Raw genomic sequence first — 15,934 nt, 5'->3', positions numbered from 1 at the left:
AAAGAAGGAAGGAGGTACCAAGCTGTTGAGGGAAGTCAGTGAGTCATCTGAAAACTTTATTTTTTCCACGTTTGGTTTGTACAATCTTTTCACTTGGAGATCCTTTACAAAAAGGCCACAGCGTGATGCACCCAATAGACAGAGTACTGTCCTCCCCCCCCCGAAGCCCCTAGCCCTCATCCCCACCACACTGAGCTTTCCAGATGTTCCCCAATATGTGTAGCTAGTAAATGCCTGCATCCCACTACCTCCATCTTCCTAGGGTTGCCACCACTCTGCCTACTTACCCTGTGTTGTGGGGAGGGCTAGGAAACAGACAAGCTCTTCCCTTCCTGCCTCTCCTGGTATTTGTCAAAGAGACTAATGGAGAAATGACAATCTTCCCCATCCTGTTACCCTATCGCCCAGTCCTGGAAGCCCAGACGAGGGGTGAGCTCCCTCCCGGACAGAGAGCCACGAGATGTGTCCGTCAGGCAAGTCCCCAGGGCAGGGCGTTGGGGGGAGGAACGGCTGGCGCTGCCTGCCACGCAGCCGACGACTAGCAGAGCACCAGTGGGGAGTGTGCATGTGTGAGTCCCGCAGCCTGGCCCATCTGTGCGCCTCTGTGAGTTTGGTTCCATCTCTGTGCAAGTGTGAATGTGTGGGTGTGCATGTGTGTGCGCTGCTAGCAGACTTCCTCATCAGAGGAATGAGAACATTCAGTGTAAGGTTTAATTTTAGAGATTAATTAATTTCACTGGTTTGAATTTCTCCTGCCAATCAGATTCACCAAGCAAGAACCAAAGTATTCATTTCTCTAAGTCTGCCTTTTTGTGTGTGTATGTATTTGTGTGTCCCCCGAGGCAGGGAGGGTGAATACAGGCAAGGAATGAGAGGCCCAAGTCCTGATCCCCTTTCCTTGGCTCACATCCACACAAAGGGCATTCTACATTTCCACCATGACCACTCAGGCCCTTTCTGAGGAGAATGGGTTGTAATGGTTTTCCTTCTTTCTGAAGAAACAAGATGTTTCACAAGTAGGTGCAACAAAGTAGAGATGGGACTGGCCATGAAGTGTAATGGTGGGGAGGGGGATCCTCTGCCTCTCCACCTAGATCTGACCTGTCTTTTAGGTGGGATGAAGAGATGGCTCAGACCAATCTACAGACAGAAGGGGAAAGGGGGTACAGACACAGGAAGGCGGTTGATGGTGGGTTGGACAATGGGGGAAAGATGGGGAGAACAACTCCCATAGAAACCTAGTGGACATTCTGGTACCACCTTCCCATGGCCTCTCAGCCCTCAATGCATACACACAGGCACATGTCCACACACCAATCTAATCGGAGCCAGGCCCTAACACCTAGAAAAACTGCTCAGAAACAGTGCCTCCTGAATCTGTCCTTCCCCAAACCTCCAATGAGGAGGGATATGGGGACAGAAATGATGTTGCATAGGTGGAGGCCACAATGAGGGGGCACTGACATTGCTGGGCCCAAGGTGGGGGGAAGGGGTGTTACCTCTAGGTGTCCTCTGAGGGAGAAGGGAGAAAGCAAGGGAAAGAAAATTCTAGTTCAAGACCTACAGAAACTCATCTCCGGACTACTTCTGCCTTTCTAAATCAGCAGAGGTGAGCTTGAGCTGGGGACAGACACTTGGGAGGCAAGGGTAGCACACAGACATGCAGGCTGCAACAACCAGACACAGAAAGGAAGTGCTGGGGCCCTTTTGCACTAAAGGACCAGGTTAGTGAATAGAGTTTAGGAGCAGCAGGAATGAAAGGCTGCTAAGCTACAGACAGCAGGAGAATAAAACGGGGGCAGGGCTTGTTCCTGCCTTAAGGGAACCGAGGATACACAGCAGTGACCCAAGCTCATAGGGCTAGGGGTGCTTGGGATTGGGGTATAAATATATCCCGAAGAGCCCCCAAACATTGGAATCCAGCATTTCTCCAATTTAGTCTTAGGACAAAGTTGTCAGCTCAGGGCATGTGGAGGAGAGGGCACAAAAGGAAGCCCAACTCCTCCCCTCTCCACTCTGGTCCAGGTTCTTCCCTCAAAATTACACCCCTGCTCTCTTCTGGCTCCTCTCCCTATCAAGTCCTCTCAGCCCAGATCACTTTGTTCTGTCGTTCTTCTGGCCAGCATCCTGTGTCTCATCTCACCCACTCAGCCTTCCCCTCTAGAGAAGGCATTGACCTCTGTCCTAGGTGGAGAAATGGAAACCCAAATGAGTTTAGGAAAGGAATCCAGTTGTCCTCTCTCCCTACTATTGGATCTCATTCCTCCAGGACAAAAGAAAGAGATCCAAAGGTAGGTAATGTCTTTGTGAAAAGAGGCATCCCTCTGGAAACCTGGACTCCTGGGACCAGAAAGATAAACAAGAGGTTTAAGGAGATAGAGAAGCAGAAAAGAGACTGGCCTGGGGGGGAGGAGCAGGAAGAGGCCAGAGAGGGAAGGATTTCAGGATTTTCCATGGAATTGAAGTAGGGATGTCCAGAGTGCTGAGCTCATGCAGAGACCCACTCAAATTAAGAGGTTAACGGGAATCCTGTCCTTCCACCAAGTCTCCAGCACAGATCCCAAATGGGGTGAAGTGGAGGAAGAGGGAGGGGAAGCCCTTTCTTTCAGGCTTTCCCCAGTATCTTTCCTCCACCTAAGGTCTTTCTCTCCTCAGCTCTATAAGACCCTGCCTCTCCCATGGAGTAGGCTGACAAGGAAGGGGGTGGGGTGGAGTGAGCAGAAGAGGGGGATAACAGGACCCCATATAACAGTCGGAAGATCTGGTAAAAGGCTGGGTCCCAAGCCCATTCGGGTGAGGCTTCGTCCCTTAATGCCCTTAGAAATACAGGATTTGGCAAGGGTCGGAGGAGCCGCTTTGGCCGGGATGGTTCTGAATCATAGGAATCTCTGAAAATTCTGGGCCGGTCTCCCCCTCCCCCACGCAGACATACGTACGTACAAACACACGCACACACACCACCCCTACTCTTCATATAAGAGGGGAAACTAGGTCTCAGTCCGGGCTGGTCTGTCCACCCCCCTCAAAGCGCCCCCTTCTGCTCGTGGTCACTCGGACACCCGTGGCTCCCCGGGCGGGGACTGGGGACAAAGTTTGGCGTGAGCGGGTCGGCGGTGGGAAGACCGTCCAATGCCCTCAATCCTGGCGACACCTCCCCCTCTGCCGCCCACCCCCTCTCGACAGATGGGGGAGGGAGGGGTCACAGTGAAGTCTCCACGCAGGAGCCGTGGCGGTGCAGTGGTCGGTGGCTGTGGCCCAAGCACCCCTCCTGCCGGTGAACTATGAGCACGGGGAAGTAGAGAGCGTCGTGGTAGGGGGGAGGGGGTCCTCCCTCTTCATCTTCCTCGTCGTCGTCGTCGTCGTCGCCGCCCATACTGGCCTGACTGGACAGGCGCGTCTGCTCCGTGGGGCAGCTGGCGTCGTTAACGCTCCCGCTCCGGCTCCTCCACAGGCAGCTCCGCCGGGAGCCGTAGAGGCGGCCCAGGGAGAAACGACTCCCGCCACAGCCACTGCTGCCCCCCGGGCCCCCCGCCCCGCCCGCGCCCCGGGGACTCGCGCAGATGCTGAGCGCGCTGCGAGAGAAGATGGACGAGCTGCTGACGGCGCGCTGGCAGTGCTCGCAGCTGCGGCGGTAGGGGGCGGCCCCCGCGGCCCCCGAGCCGCCCACGCCGCCGTAGCGGCAGGAGGGCGCGTAGCCCCCGCCGGGACCCCCGCCGCAGCGAGCTCCCAGCCCGGCTAGGTCCATCAGCACGGCCTCGGAATAACTGGGCACCAGCTGCTGGTTGGAGCGGATGTGCCACTCCAGTTCCGTGCTGTCCACCGTGTTGACCCGGGGCAGGCGGTGGGTGAGCGGGGGCAGGGCCTCGTCGCCGCTCGGGGTGGAACCGCCGCCGCCCTCCAGCCCGAAGAGCTTCTCTACGTGGTAATGGGCATAGGCCGTGCGGTACTCGCTCAGCACGCGCAGCGGCCAGGAAAGCGTGAGCAGGGCGGCCGCCCAGAAGGCCGACTGGCAGGCGTACCAAGGCGGGCGCGTCGGGTCCGGGAAGGCCACCATGTACTCGCGGAAGTCCACGTTCTTCAGGTGCATGCCCTCGCGGGCTTCCATGTAGTCGTCCAGTCCTTCGTTTTCCGCAAAGAAGCGTGCGCGCTGGCACAGGTACGCATTCTCTGCCTCCACGCTGGCGAAGCTGAAGCACTTGGTAAAGCGCAAGCGCGTGGCCGGCGCGCCCTCCAGCCCCACCAGCGCCTTGGACACGTCGCGGACACCACAGCGCGCGTAGTCAAATTCTGCTTCGGCCACGTGCGTATTCACACGCTCGTGGTAGACCTGGGGCCATGGGAGGAGGTGGGTGGGGGAGGTAAAAGGGGAAAAGACTGAATTGGAGCTCAGAAGCTGGGGGCCCAACCCACCTCCCTGCCAAAGGCACTTCCCCTATCTGGCCAAGGAAGTCAGAGCAGATGGTTCCTGAGACCACCCCTTCCAGCCCTGATGTCCTATAATCCTGATCTCCTTCGTGCTATCTTCCATTCAAACTGGAGCATCTATTTCCCATCCAATTCCAAGGATCTTCAGTGGACGAGTCCCTAACAGTGGTGTCCTTAATGAAACTCCAAAACGGCAGTCAAGGGCTCTCCCCCAACTGCCGCCCTGCCTTAGCCTTCCCATCACACTCAAAATACACAAGAACTCTCCAAAGGAACCAATTTAATTTGCTTTCCTATCCTTGCACTTGTGACATAACTGTTCCCCATCCTTAACTTTGCCCTTCAATGACCTCTCCACTATTTTCCTCATATCATACTCCCTCCCAGAAGACTTCCCTGACTAAGCTCAATACTTTATTCTAGTCTCTACAGGGGGAATTATTTTGGTGTTTAATGCTCAAAGTTTGTATACATTTCCTAATTTTCTCGAATTTTAAGGGTGAATAAGGTATTTTTTGGGGGTGTGTTCTCTCTGCAATTAGAAAGTAAGCTATGGAAAGGTTGGGGCAGGTGGCTGTGTCTTGGTTTTTAAATCAAATGATTGGTGAGTGAGTGAAAACAGAATCACAGGAACTGTCTCCCCTATGCCTAATGACTTTCACTATCAGACAATGAACTCTCAGAAGGCAATCTTTCCCCCCATCAGACTGGGAATATAAGCCCATTGAGGGAAGGAACAGTATGGGTTTTGTATCTTCAGTACCCAGTAGGGCATCTAGTGCACTGAAATTCCCTAACACATGATGCTTGAACTTGAACTCAATTTCCATCGGATAGGCTCTGTCTTCCCCCTGAGATTGGCAGCCTTCTGAAAGTGTGGACTCCCTCATCAGACTGCAAAATCTACTCAAGAGAATAATGGTGTCTTCTCTCTTTTTTTGTAACTTCCAAGATGTCCTAATAGTGGAAGTCCTTGGAGGGGAATGCTCTCAGTTGGTCTGACAGGGCATGCACTCAAATTACCACCACTTTATCAATGCTAACTCTTCCCCAGAACTCCCTCCATCACCTTCCCACTCTCCACTCCTCCCCACTCCCCAGCAATAGTGACCTTTCACTCCCTCCTGTATCAGCCTCTTCCCTTTGAGTCCCTTGGGGCCTAGGTCCCTGATCTGCTCCCTTACCTGTGTGGTAGTATAGGCGTCCCCGTTTCGGTAACGGGTGACCTGTCGGGTGCGGCGTACATAGTGGTAGCTGATGGCCTTCCACCAGATGCATGGCGTGGCCTGCTGCATGCGACCCACCCGCTCTCGCACACTGCCCACGTCCACACGGTACTGCAGCTCGTGGCGGGCCTGGCAATGCCAGCATTCCACGAGGTAGACAGCATAGAGCATGAGCAAGAAGGCCAGGGGGATGTAGACATAGCCATTGGAGCAGGGACTGTCATGGTACATGAGGCTGTTGCCCTGATAGGCGCTGCTGAAGGTGAGGCGAGTCACCGTAGTGACATGGCACCAGGCCACGGCCCCCAAGCAGCCGTACATGAGCAGTGACAGCAACAGGCACTTCCAGTGCGACTCACGACAGAGAGACTTGGTGAAGGAGGGCTGCACTGGGCGCTGCTGCTCAGGGGGAGAAGAAGAAAGGGAGGGATGCAAGAACACAACCAAACAAAAAAAAAGCAGCAGACAAATACACACACAAATACCACCAAAAAATAAACATAGAGGCAGAAAAAGAAATAGAAGACAAAGAAACAGCAACATAAAAAAAACAAGCAGTTCAGAAAGGGAGATGAGTCCAGGTTGATACAGACATAAGAAAAGATACAGAAATGGAAAAGAAAAAAAAAAGAAATGGAAAAGGAGAGATGGAAATAGTGAGATGCAGAGAGAAAGAAGCCAGAAACAAAATCATATACAGAGAAGGAAATTAGAAAAACATCAGCAAAAAGAAACCCAGACACAAAAAGCAGGCAGGAGGAAAGATACAGAATAGCACAGAGACAAAGGCAAGAAAAAAAAGACAAAAGATGAAATGGGAGAGACAGGAGAAAGAAGGAAAAATAGGGGAGAAATAATTAGCAATGCTTTTCTTAGTGTTCTCCCCATTCCATGATGGGCATCATGCCCATGCCCTTCCAGGTGCCCCAGACTGGAAGAGAAGAGGAATGGAAAGGGGAAAATCCTACTATGCCATCACACACACACACACACACACACACACACTTACACACACACTTCTGGAATAGTCTAGCCTTATTATAGTTATATACCTTTCTAAGTGTGCTTCTCCCACCCACCCCCAAATCCTCAACTAGTATAATCAAGTCATGAGCATGAGGGAGCAAGGAAAGGGGCAGTGAGTTAAAAATATACTCTAAACTAGTAGGTGATAAAGATTTCCCTTTCAACCCCTATTTCCCGTCCTAGGTCCCTATATTTCTCCTACTCTGCCTTGCATACTTTTACTAATACTATCTCCCAATGTAGAACAAGAGGGAGAAAGTCTGGGGTCCCAAGGCAAATGAAAGCCCCGGAGAATAAGAACACAGCTGAAGGAGTAGAATTGGAGCCCCAGGTAACTAGAAATACCAAAACACACTAGAGAAGAGACAGAGGTGACTAGTATGGGTGGGAGATTCCTTTTTCATGTGTTTGTCCTGTTCTCCATTTGTGGTCCTTGTACTCATAGGTCCTATGCCTAAAATGTACCATTTGACTTTTTTATTGAAATTCCTCCCTTGAAAGCCCAACTCTTAACACCAACCCCTCCCCTAAGGTTGGAAATGCTCTGTCCTCAGACTTTCTCATCAAAACTCATTTGAATCTGTCCTTTATATTAACTATATTTTTGCCTTCAATTATGCTTAGTTGTGCATATATTCTTTCTATTAGAAAGCAAACTCCTTGAAGGCAGGAACTGGGATTTCATCTTTCTGTACTAGTACCTAGCAGAGAGAGAGTACAGTGCTATAGATGTTTGGAAAACATTTGCTAAATTGAGTAAATGAAGGATTTTTGCCTTTTGCATTATTTTATAGAAGTGATTGCTTAAACTAAGATTCATCTTGCACTTTAGAGTCTCCCATCCTTCATTATTAGTTCTTCCAGATATCTAATCTTAATTCTTATTTCTGTTAGGATTCTCCCTCCCTCATTTGACTGACTAGTTTGATCCTGAAGTTCTAGCTAAGGTAGGAGAGAGAAGACGAATGAGTTCAGAGAAGGTCAGAACAAGAAGGGACATTCTAGGGAAAACCGAGTGAAGGAGAGGAAGAAAAAGGAGAGAAGGATTCATAAAGGGTGGGATAAATTAAGGCAAAATTTGGAATGAGGAAGCGCTCATGACTGAAATTAAGAGAAAAGATCTGGACATGGAAAAAGTATGAGTGAGCATGTGTGCATAACTATGTATGTATGCATGTGCATGTATATAGCTGGGACCATATATTCTCAGAGGGTTGGATACATATTTTGTGTGCATAATTATACTGGTGAGTGTGTGTGCAGTCTGTGTACAAATCTATGCACGTGTATATATGTTCATCACATATACACAGTGTATATATGTTCAAGAATTAACAGGCATCTGGGAGGGTGAGGGCTGTTGTGCTTGTGTTTGTTTCTGCATGTATTTTGCTCATTAAGCTAGTGGTTGTGGATTAGACATTGGAAGGGGACATTTTTTGACCCTTCATCTCCCTTAACCTCAACTGTAATTGAGGGGTTTTCCCCTTCCCCCCACCCCCAATGACCTGGCCTAAAACTCTCATAAGATACACAATACTGACGTTTGGGGAGAAGCTCTGTCTGTGTCCAGGGCAATGGAAACTTTGGGAAGGAGGACTGCGAGTTCCCTCATATACAATCCTAACGACCCCTTCCGTGCGATTTGGAGGGAATTTTCAGTCTTCATCTTTTGTATCCCCTTCCGTGCAGAGCACTGTCCAGGGTAACCTGTTACCTAACCGAGTATCCCAGTATACGACTCTCCCCCCCACACCCTTACAGTCATTTTTTCACTGCTATGGACCCTCTCCCCCTTTCCTTCTTGGATAGAACCACCAACTGCAGATTACCCACCTGTCCCCCGCCCAAAACACACACTTTCCACTCCACGTTTCCAGCCCCACCAGAAAAGCCCCGCCTAGTTGCCCCTCCCCCTCCTCGGACCCCCGAGTTCCGCCCCTTGCCGCTGCCCCTTCTGGATACCATGGACAGCTCGGGGTGGGGGAGGGAAAGGGGGGGCGCGGGTGTGCAGGGCTGCGGCTGCAGCCGGCTGGGCTGAGGGGAAGGCGGGGGGGGGGGCGGGAAGAGGGAGTGATAGAGGACCGCGCTGCGGCGGAACGAGCGGGGGTCGTGTTCAGGGTCAGGTCAGGTTCTAGCCGACCACATTAGAAAGAAGAAGGGGACTGGGCAAGAAGTGGTATTCTGGACCGCGTTGAACCCTATAGGGAGCAGGAGGGCTTGGGGTGGGAGATGGAGAGGGACTTGGACATGGTCCCTCGGAGGATGCGAAAGGAGGTGTGCTTGGGAGAGTAGGGGGCACGGGGATGGTGCTCACCTCCTCTCGGGCGGTGCCCTCCGCCGCCGCCGCCGCCTCCTCCAGGGGCCCGGGGCCGCTACCGCCGCAGCCGCCGCCGCTGCCGCTCTCTCCTGCAGCCGAGCCGGGGGGAGACATGGCGCAGGGTGGGGGGCGCGGAGCTCGGAGCCTCCCTGGGGGCCACCGGGGGCCGGGGGCATCCTGTGCTGGCCTGGAGGTAGGGGGAAGGGGGGCGGGAGGGGGCGGGGCCCTGGCTGCTCCCCACCCCCCGCGGGGGGTGGAGAGGGAGCCGGTGGAGGGTTCTGGGGTTGGAGAGGCCGGGTTGGGGAGGGAAAGGCACTAGGGGATGGAGGGTGGGATGGAGGGTGAGGGCTGGGGGGGCTGGGCCGGGGCGGAGGGGCCGGGACTGGGGGCAAGTGTCACCTTGAGGCCCTCCCGGCGCCGCTCCGCCTCCCTCCCGCTCCCGCCGCCGCCTTTTGTCTGAGCCGGGAGCCCGAGCCAGTGCGCCCCCCCTCTTCCTCCCAGCGCAGCTGAGCCCCGCCTCCATCCCCCCAACTCCGCCTCCCCCAAAGTCCCACCTAACAATTACCCCTCGTAAAGAAAAGATGCGACAGGGGGATCCCAAACCCCTATTTCCCTCTGCACCACGCAACCCTGCCTACAGTCAGTCCCTTTTTCTGATTCCCTTCTTCCAGCCGAGAAACCTTCTCCTTTGCAGCAACCCTTCTCCTCATTGACCTGAGTCTCCATGAGGATAGGCAGAGGTCGCCCCTTCCCCAGTATTCTTTAAAGGCTTTTGAAGATTTGAATGGATAAAGACTGGGAAGAAGAGGGGAAAGGGGGGAGTAAAAGGGGTGAGAATGATATTGAAAGGAGACTAGGAGGCTAGGAAATCAAGCATGCTATAGCAAAAGATAGGACGCCAAAGTCACATTGTAGGTGGATACCCTAGAGAGCATTTCCCCGGCTCTGGATCATAATATAGGGGTGACCAACTGAACATATATACACACACACCTCTTATTTCTCCTTCACTTTTGCAAGTCCATAGGTCAAGGTGTGAGTGGTGGCAGGTGAAATGAGTGGAAAACAACTCTGAGTCACTTGAAGTTCTAGAAATTGTGAGATATTCTGGCTCCCACGGAATATTCCTGGCCCTGTAGGGATAGTAGGAACTACCAATGAGGGTGTTCAAGCTGGTCTTCACTTTCCTATTGTCCCCCAATCTTCCCTTCTCGTTTCTGTGGCGCTAGCTGTGGAAATCACAGCATCTGGGATCAGAAAATTTGTATGAGCAGCAAATTTAGTCAATAGCTGAGTGCTCTTGCTCTAGTCACTTCCCTTCCACGGACCGCTCACTTCATCTGTAAAACGAGAGGGTTAAAGTAGATGGTCTCTGAGGTCCCTCTCAGTTCTAACATTCTATGGCCCTTTATCCTGGGAGAGAGAATTTGCGCTGAAGCTGCCTTTTAGAATCTGAAACCAACTCAGTGTTTTTGGCTTTCCTAAGATCACCCCTCCTTGCCCTTTGGTCTAGCCCACCTTAGTGTCAATATAGGGAAGATTGTGCACTAAGGAGAGGGAAAAGAGGGAGGTCTGGTGTAGAAGTTGGAAGGGTTTATTAACATTGGTCCCTTGTTTCAATGTCCTTCACCCTAGGACCTATGAAGAGATACTTCCTCATAGCCAGCCGAACTCTCTGCAGTTCCACTGTCAATCCACTCTAACCGGTTCAAGCCTAACTGGGAATGGGGTCCAGGGTTGGAGTAATGGCCTGAGGACAGATAACCTAAGTGACTGTTCTCACTTCTTTTTCTGTCTGCCTAAAAAACAAGAGTATTTTTTCCTCTGCCTTTCCCAACCCCTAGCCTTAGGAAGGAGGAGGATGGGGTAGGGGGTTCTTGTTGGAGTTGCCTGTAGGGCCTACTGACCAACTGGTTGTCATGACAACAGTCATGCTTCTCAAGGAGAAGCTAGATGGGGTAGGCGGAGGTATGTATGGTGGCGGGGAGGATTAAGGAATTGGAAAACAAATGAAGTAAAGTGTACAAAGAGCTGGGAAAATCCAGGTCTGGGGATGAGATTTGGGTGGAAGAAAACAGAACATCCCCCCAAATTTTTCTCTCACCAATATTGTGACTTGAAGAGGGGTTCCCCTCTCCCCCGTCTTAGGTGACACCCCTTCAGCTTAATAAAACTGGCCCCTTAGTCTGATTTTCTATAGGGATTCAAGGCTCCGGAGCCGAGAAGACAGTGGGTGGCACTATGCTGACCTCATGCGGCCAGAGATGGGGCTACCAGAGGCTTCCAACATCTGGATGTTGTCTCTAGGTGCATTGCCTGTGACGGAAGAAATGGAACAGTGCTCAATCTGAGTTTCTACGTCTCAGTCAATAAAGGCCAAGGATCTTTGAACACTTGGGGGAGTCCTATATTCTTCTAGCTATCCTGTAATGTGTTTGGGAGGGAGGAAGTGGGTGTGGGGCAGATTGTAATAATAGAAAGGGTAGAATGGTACTGGAATAAAACACCTGGGTTGAAGTCTTAGCTCTTCCGCTCAATGTGTATGACTAGGCAAGTCTTTTAATGTCTCTCAAGTCTCACTTTCCTCACCGGTAAAATGGTTACAATGAATGGTACTCGCAAGCATCTTCATGTAAGGAATAGAAGTTAAATTCTGGAGTTATAAAGACCTATCTCAAAACATGGCAGCCATTTGACCTTGTGCACATCACCTAATTTCTCAACACCCTAAGTTGAACATAAATTATCTATCTGCTTTGAAGGACAGTTTTCAAAAGCTGAGAGTCTCTCACTAATGAAGTCATTAGTCCAGAACCTGCCTTTCCCCATAAATATTTGTACTACCCTCTTCAGAAAGAAGACCATCCCATAGTGAAATAATACATTATTTACATATTAATCACATTATTTAATATGTATTGCACTAATTAAATAATACATTATGATTATTAAAGTTTTAGCAAACAACAAAATGCTATAGAAATGGAAAGTAATGATAGCAAGGATGAAACTGGAGTGATGCATATGTGTACCCCTGGATAAGATTTAAAAATCATATTCCCCTTATGTTACTATCCATCAGAAGCTTCCGGCTTTTACCATGAGAGTGGGGAATATCTGGCCCTTGGGCCATATAGGACTCATGAAATCATTTGCTAAGTCTAATGAGCTGAAAACTAAGTATAACAAGCTCCCACTGCTTGAGTTCTATAAATTGATAATTTTGTATGGCCTGCAGACACTATTAGAAATATCCAAATGGCCCTTGGCAGAAAAAGAAACTTTCCTATCCCTGCTCTAACATATAGCTTGATTTATCACAAAATAAATACCCCATCACAGAGAACAGGATTTTCTGGCATTAAAAAGATGAACATTTATATAAAATCAAACTTTTATTTCCTCTCCCTACCCACCCCATCGGAATGGGGTCTTTCTCCCAACCTTAATGGAATATGGTATCAGGCAGGGGAGACAGACCTTCTCCATTCACCCATATCTTCTTTTGGTCTCACAAAGAAACATCTCATGATGGAGTCTGATCCCAATTCTTCACATTAGTTCACTAAGTTCACCAATACCAAAGCTTATTCATCCATGAGGATCCTCTCTATATGTTGCATAATTCATCCTTTCCTCCTAACCCCAATTGGAGTGATGGGAGAGAAATCAACTAGGGGAGTAAAGTAAAAGCAATTTATATACCTTCTACAAACAGATTTTCCTGATTCCTCAATTACTAGGATCTGCCCTCCAAAAATGCATTCAATTTATTTTGTGGTTGTGATATATATGCCTGCTTTTATAGATGCTGTTTCCCCAGTAAAATTGTAAGACCCTTGATGTCAATGACCAACGTATTTGTATCTCCATCACCTAACATAATGCCTACCCCATAGTAGGTGCTTAATAAACATAAGCAATAACCTAATAAACATAGGTTGGTTGGTTTTTCTCTCACTGTGGATGAAAGAAAGACTGGATCAGAGATTACTGGGAGGGGGACATCCTCCTAGGACATAATTCCTGGAATGAGGAGCACAGGAGGAAAAGGAAAAGGCTGGTTTTTAGTACTGGAGATAGGATAGTGGATAAATGTTTCTTATATAGAAAGACCATAATTCTAGAAAGACCAATCTAAAACGCCCCTAGCTTAAGGAAAGAAGGGTGAGTGCTGAGGACTGTGTGCTAAATGCTGGGATTGAGCCAAGTACAGAGAATATAAAATAAATACTGTCCTAAGGGAGACAGGTGGTGGTAAGAGGAGCTAAGTGCAAAGATTAGACTAAAAGCTGGCCATGGGGTCCAAAGTTTGGGGATGATACTAAATGTACGGGATTGGAGCTTAATATTAAGAATAGAAGAAAAGTACTGGGAATGTAAACTCAATTCTGGAGAAAGGGCTAAGTACCTGGAATAGATACTAAATTTGGGAGAGATCAAGCATTGGTTTCCCTTGCCCCTTAGAGTTCTATGCAGAACAATCAGGAGAATTTTAGCTTCTGGAGCAAATTCAGTTTGAGGAGACCTATTCCTGAGAGTAGCTGAAGTAATCTGGTGAAAGATTATATAAACTGAGGAGACTAAAGAAATAGAAGGTCACAGTATTTAAAGAAGGTGTGGGTTAAGGTGGGAGCAAAGCCTTCAAAGTCAGGCACAGAACTTCTTGAGTTTAAGATGATTTTGTATAAATGTTCATCTTTTTAATGCCAGAAAATCCTGTTCTCTATGGTGAGGAGGTATTTGTTTGATAAATCTCCTTGGAGAGAGTAACCTGGTAGTCCATGGATGACTCCAACAAAAATCTGGTTGGATGAAATGAATTGTAAAGGTAATTGCCTATTGATAGAGGGAGAGGTAAGATCTGAAAACAACAATGGAGAGAAAGAAGTATGCCAATTTCTCTGTTGTCACTGTACCTCAGAATTTGTGAGAGATGAAGCAGCCAACAACAGGGAGGGTACCAAGAATTGAGATATTTTGAAGAAAAGATAGGACCTTCTTCCTTTCTATGCAGAAGGGAGGGAATATTGTATGAAATATTGCATATACTGTAAGACAAGACCAACTTTTAGGATTTTTTAAATCTTCATTATGAGTAATGACCCCCTAGGGAAAGAGGGAGAAGGTATGTTGAGAAATTAGGATGATATAAAAAAGAGTATTAATAAAAATACAGTTTACTAAATTAGAAAGCCAAGCTTCAATAAATGTATCTAGGATGAAATGGAAAATTTAAAAAAATAATAGTGACTTTCAGGGCCTAGGAAGAGCTCAGGCTGAGATAGATTAGGATAACAGTGTGGGGGAGGTAACTGAGGATGGGGGTTCTTTGGAGGTAATAGAAATAAGACAAGTAAGCCCCAGGAGGAAGATCTTACCACCTGATGAGGGTCAGTCTGGGAGGGAAAAGTATAGCCCATCAAGCTTCCTTTTCACAAGAGCCAGAAAGGGTAGGAGCTAGTGATCTCAGGTTCCACAATGAGGAGGAAGCTGTACCCCCTCCCTATTCATTGCAAAGGTCTAACTTCTTGACTTAGTAGGGTCCTTTCTCAGAGCCTCCATTCTTCCCCCCAACTTCCTCAGATAAATAAAGCCACTTTAAAGAAAGCAGGTCTTTTTAAGTTTCTTGGTACATAAAATAAAGATTGCAAGACAGAGACAGAGACACAGAGAAAATATATACAGGCATCCCTCAGACAATAATAATTTATTTTTAAAGCAATCAACCATTTTAAGGAGTTTTCTTTCTTACAGGATGTAAATATTGAAGCTTTAACAAATATCTTGATATTTTCTATTTCTTACATCACTGTAGTATCCCATGTTTCCTTCTTCTCCTCTTTAGCCCCCCCAGCTATCCCATATGACAAATAGTGTTGATTTTGGGGTTTATTTGTTTTTGAGAAGGGGGAAAGTCTGCATAATTGATGAATACATTGAGAAAGTCCAAAAATATGGGCAATGCAAAATTATGTTTAACACCTGTGGATCTCCCACCTCCATAGAAGAGTATATTGGGAGTTTCCTCTCACATATCCTCATTTGAGTGTAACACAGTTTTTAAATAGTTCGTTATTATGCTTCTTTATATAAAGACTTATCAACGGGGGAAAATGCACGTTAGGAAAATACAAGCATATACACGCTCGTGATATTGGGGGAAGAAGTCCCAAAGGAGTAAAGCGGGGACATCCCCTTATGAACACTATTTTGAGAACTGTTGTCTAAGCACGAGTTTCCCCCACCTCCTAATAGATTCATGTCCTCAAACCTCAAAACTATCAGACTAGAGAAGGGGCGGGCGGGGGGGTTGGAGGGGGAAGAGGGAGAGAGAGAGGGGGGAGGGGAGGGAGAAGGCAGAAAGAAACAGGAAGAGGGAGTGGTAAAGGAAAAGCTTTGGAGATCCATGCAAGCTTCCCACTCTGAATTGAGGAGAGGAGGTTGGTTTGCTTTGTAAGGACAGGACCTTACCTATAAGGTTTTCATAAACATTTAAGTGAATCAATAAAGCGTCTGAGAGATCTGGGCCTATGGGCTTATCTGATCTTTTATCTCCTCCATTTCTAAATATATTCATCTAGTGAATGAATAAAAAGGCGGAGGCAGGGTTCTGGAGTGGATTAAGAACTGGTTTAGTACAACACAATCACCAACGATCCTCTTCAGGGATGAGTAATTACTTATAATACAACCTTCGATATGATATATTATTGCTTCTTTAATGTGGGGACCTAGAGTAAGTGTTTTTTTGATGCTAAGTCGCCTCTATCCAGGGTGCCTCGGTAGAGTACAGTGAAACCTTCAGAAGACAGAAACGGGAGCTGAGACATCAAAGACCAGGTGTCTTTTTCTTGGGGCTAAGAACCTATTTGGGAAGATGAGAGAAGGAAGTCATTCCTGGAGAAGGGAATAGCATTTCTATCTTCAGGCAAGT

At 48.4% G+C, this 15,934-nt stretch overlaps 1 protein-coding gene across 2 annotated transcripts; it reads right to left on the bottom strand.

Moving 5' to 3' along the window:
* Positions 1-23: 23 nt before the first annotated feature.
* On the bottom strand, positions 24-9,747 carry TMEM151B (transmembrane protein 151B). Of its 2 annotated transcripts, XM_051997065.1 has the most exons (3): positions 8,995-9,747; positions 5,610-6,050; positions 24-4,327 (listed from the first exon to the last, which is right to left on the bottom strand). In XM_051997065.1, exons 1-3 carry the CDS (start codon positions 9,109-9,111, stop codon positions 3,200-3,202), a joined length of 1,686 nt encoding a protein of 561 aa, XP_051853025.1. In that variant the 5' UTR covers positions 9,112-9,747; the 3' UTR covers positions 24-3,199. The 2 variants fall into 2 exon arrangements, with proteins under 2 accessions (XP_051853025.1, XP_051853024.1); XM_051997064.1 differs by lacking the exon at positions 8,995-9,747 and having other exon boundaries at positions 5,610-8,570.
* Positions 9,748-15,934: the final 6,187 nt, after the last annotated feature.

This window comes from Antechinus flavipes, chromosome 4 (genome assembly GCF_016432865.1).
Source record: "Antechinus flavipes isolate AdamAnt ecotype Samford, QLD, Australia chromosome 4, AdamAnt_v2, whole genome shotgun sequence".
In the NCBI taxonomy this organism is placed as follows: Eukaryota; Metazoa; Chordata; class Mammalia; order Dasyuromorphia; family Dasyuridae; genus Antechinus; species Antechinus flavipes.
The sequence above is the reverse complement of the archived record's forward strand: the minus strand, read 5'-3'. Positions and strand labels throughout refer to the sequence as shown.

What these genes read in the sequence shown, in the direction of transcription:
- TMEM151B (XM_051997064.1), bottom strand. Translation starts at nt 6,194, where the DNA reads ATGTTGCTGTTTCTTTGTCTTCTATTTCTTTTTCTGCCTCTATGTTTA. An exon ending in ACGCCTATACTACCACACAG is followed by an intron (nt 4,328 to 5,609) that starts GTAAGGGAGCAG and finishes CCATGGCCCCAG; the next exon opens with GTCTACCACGAGCGTGTGAA.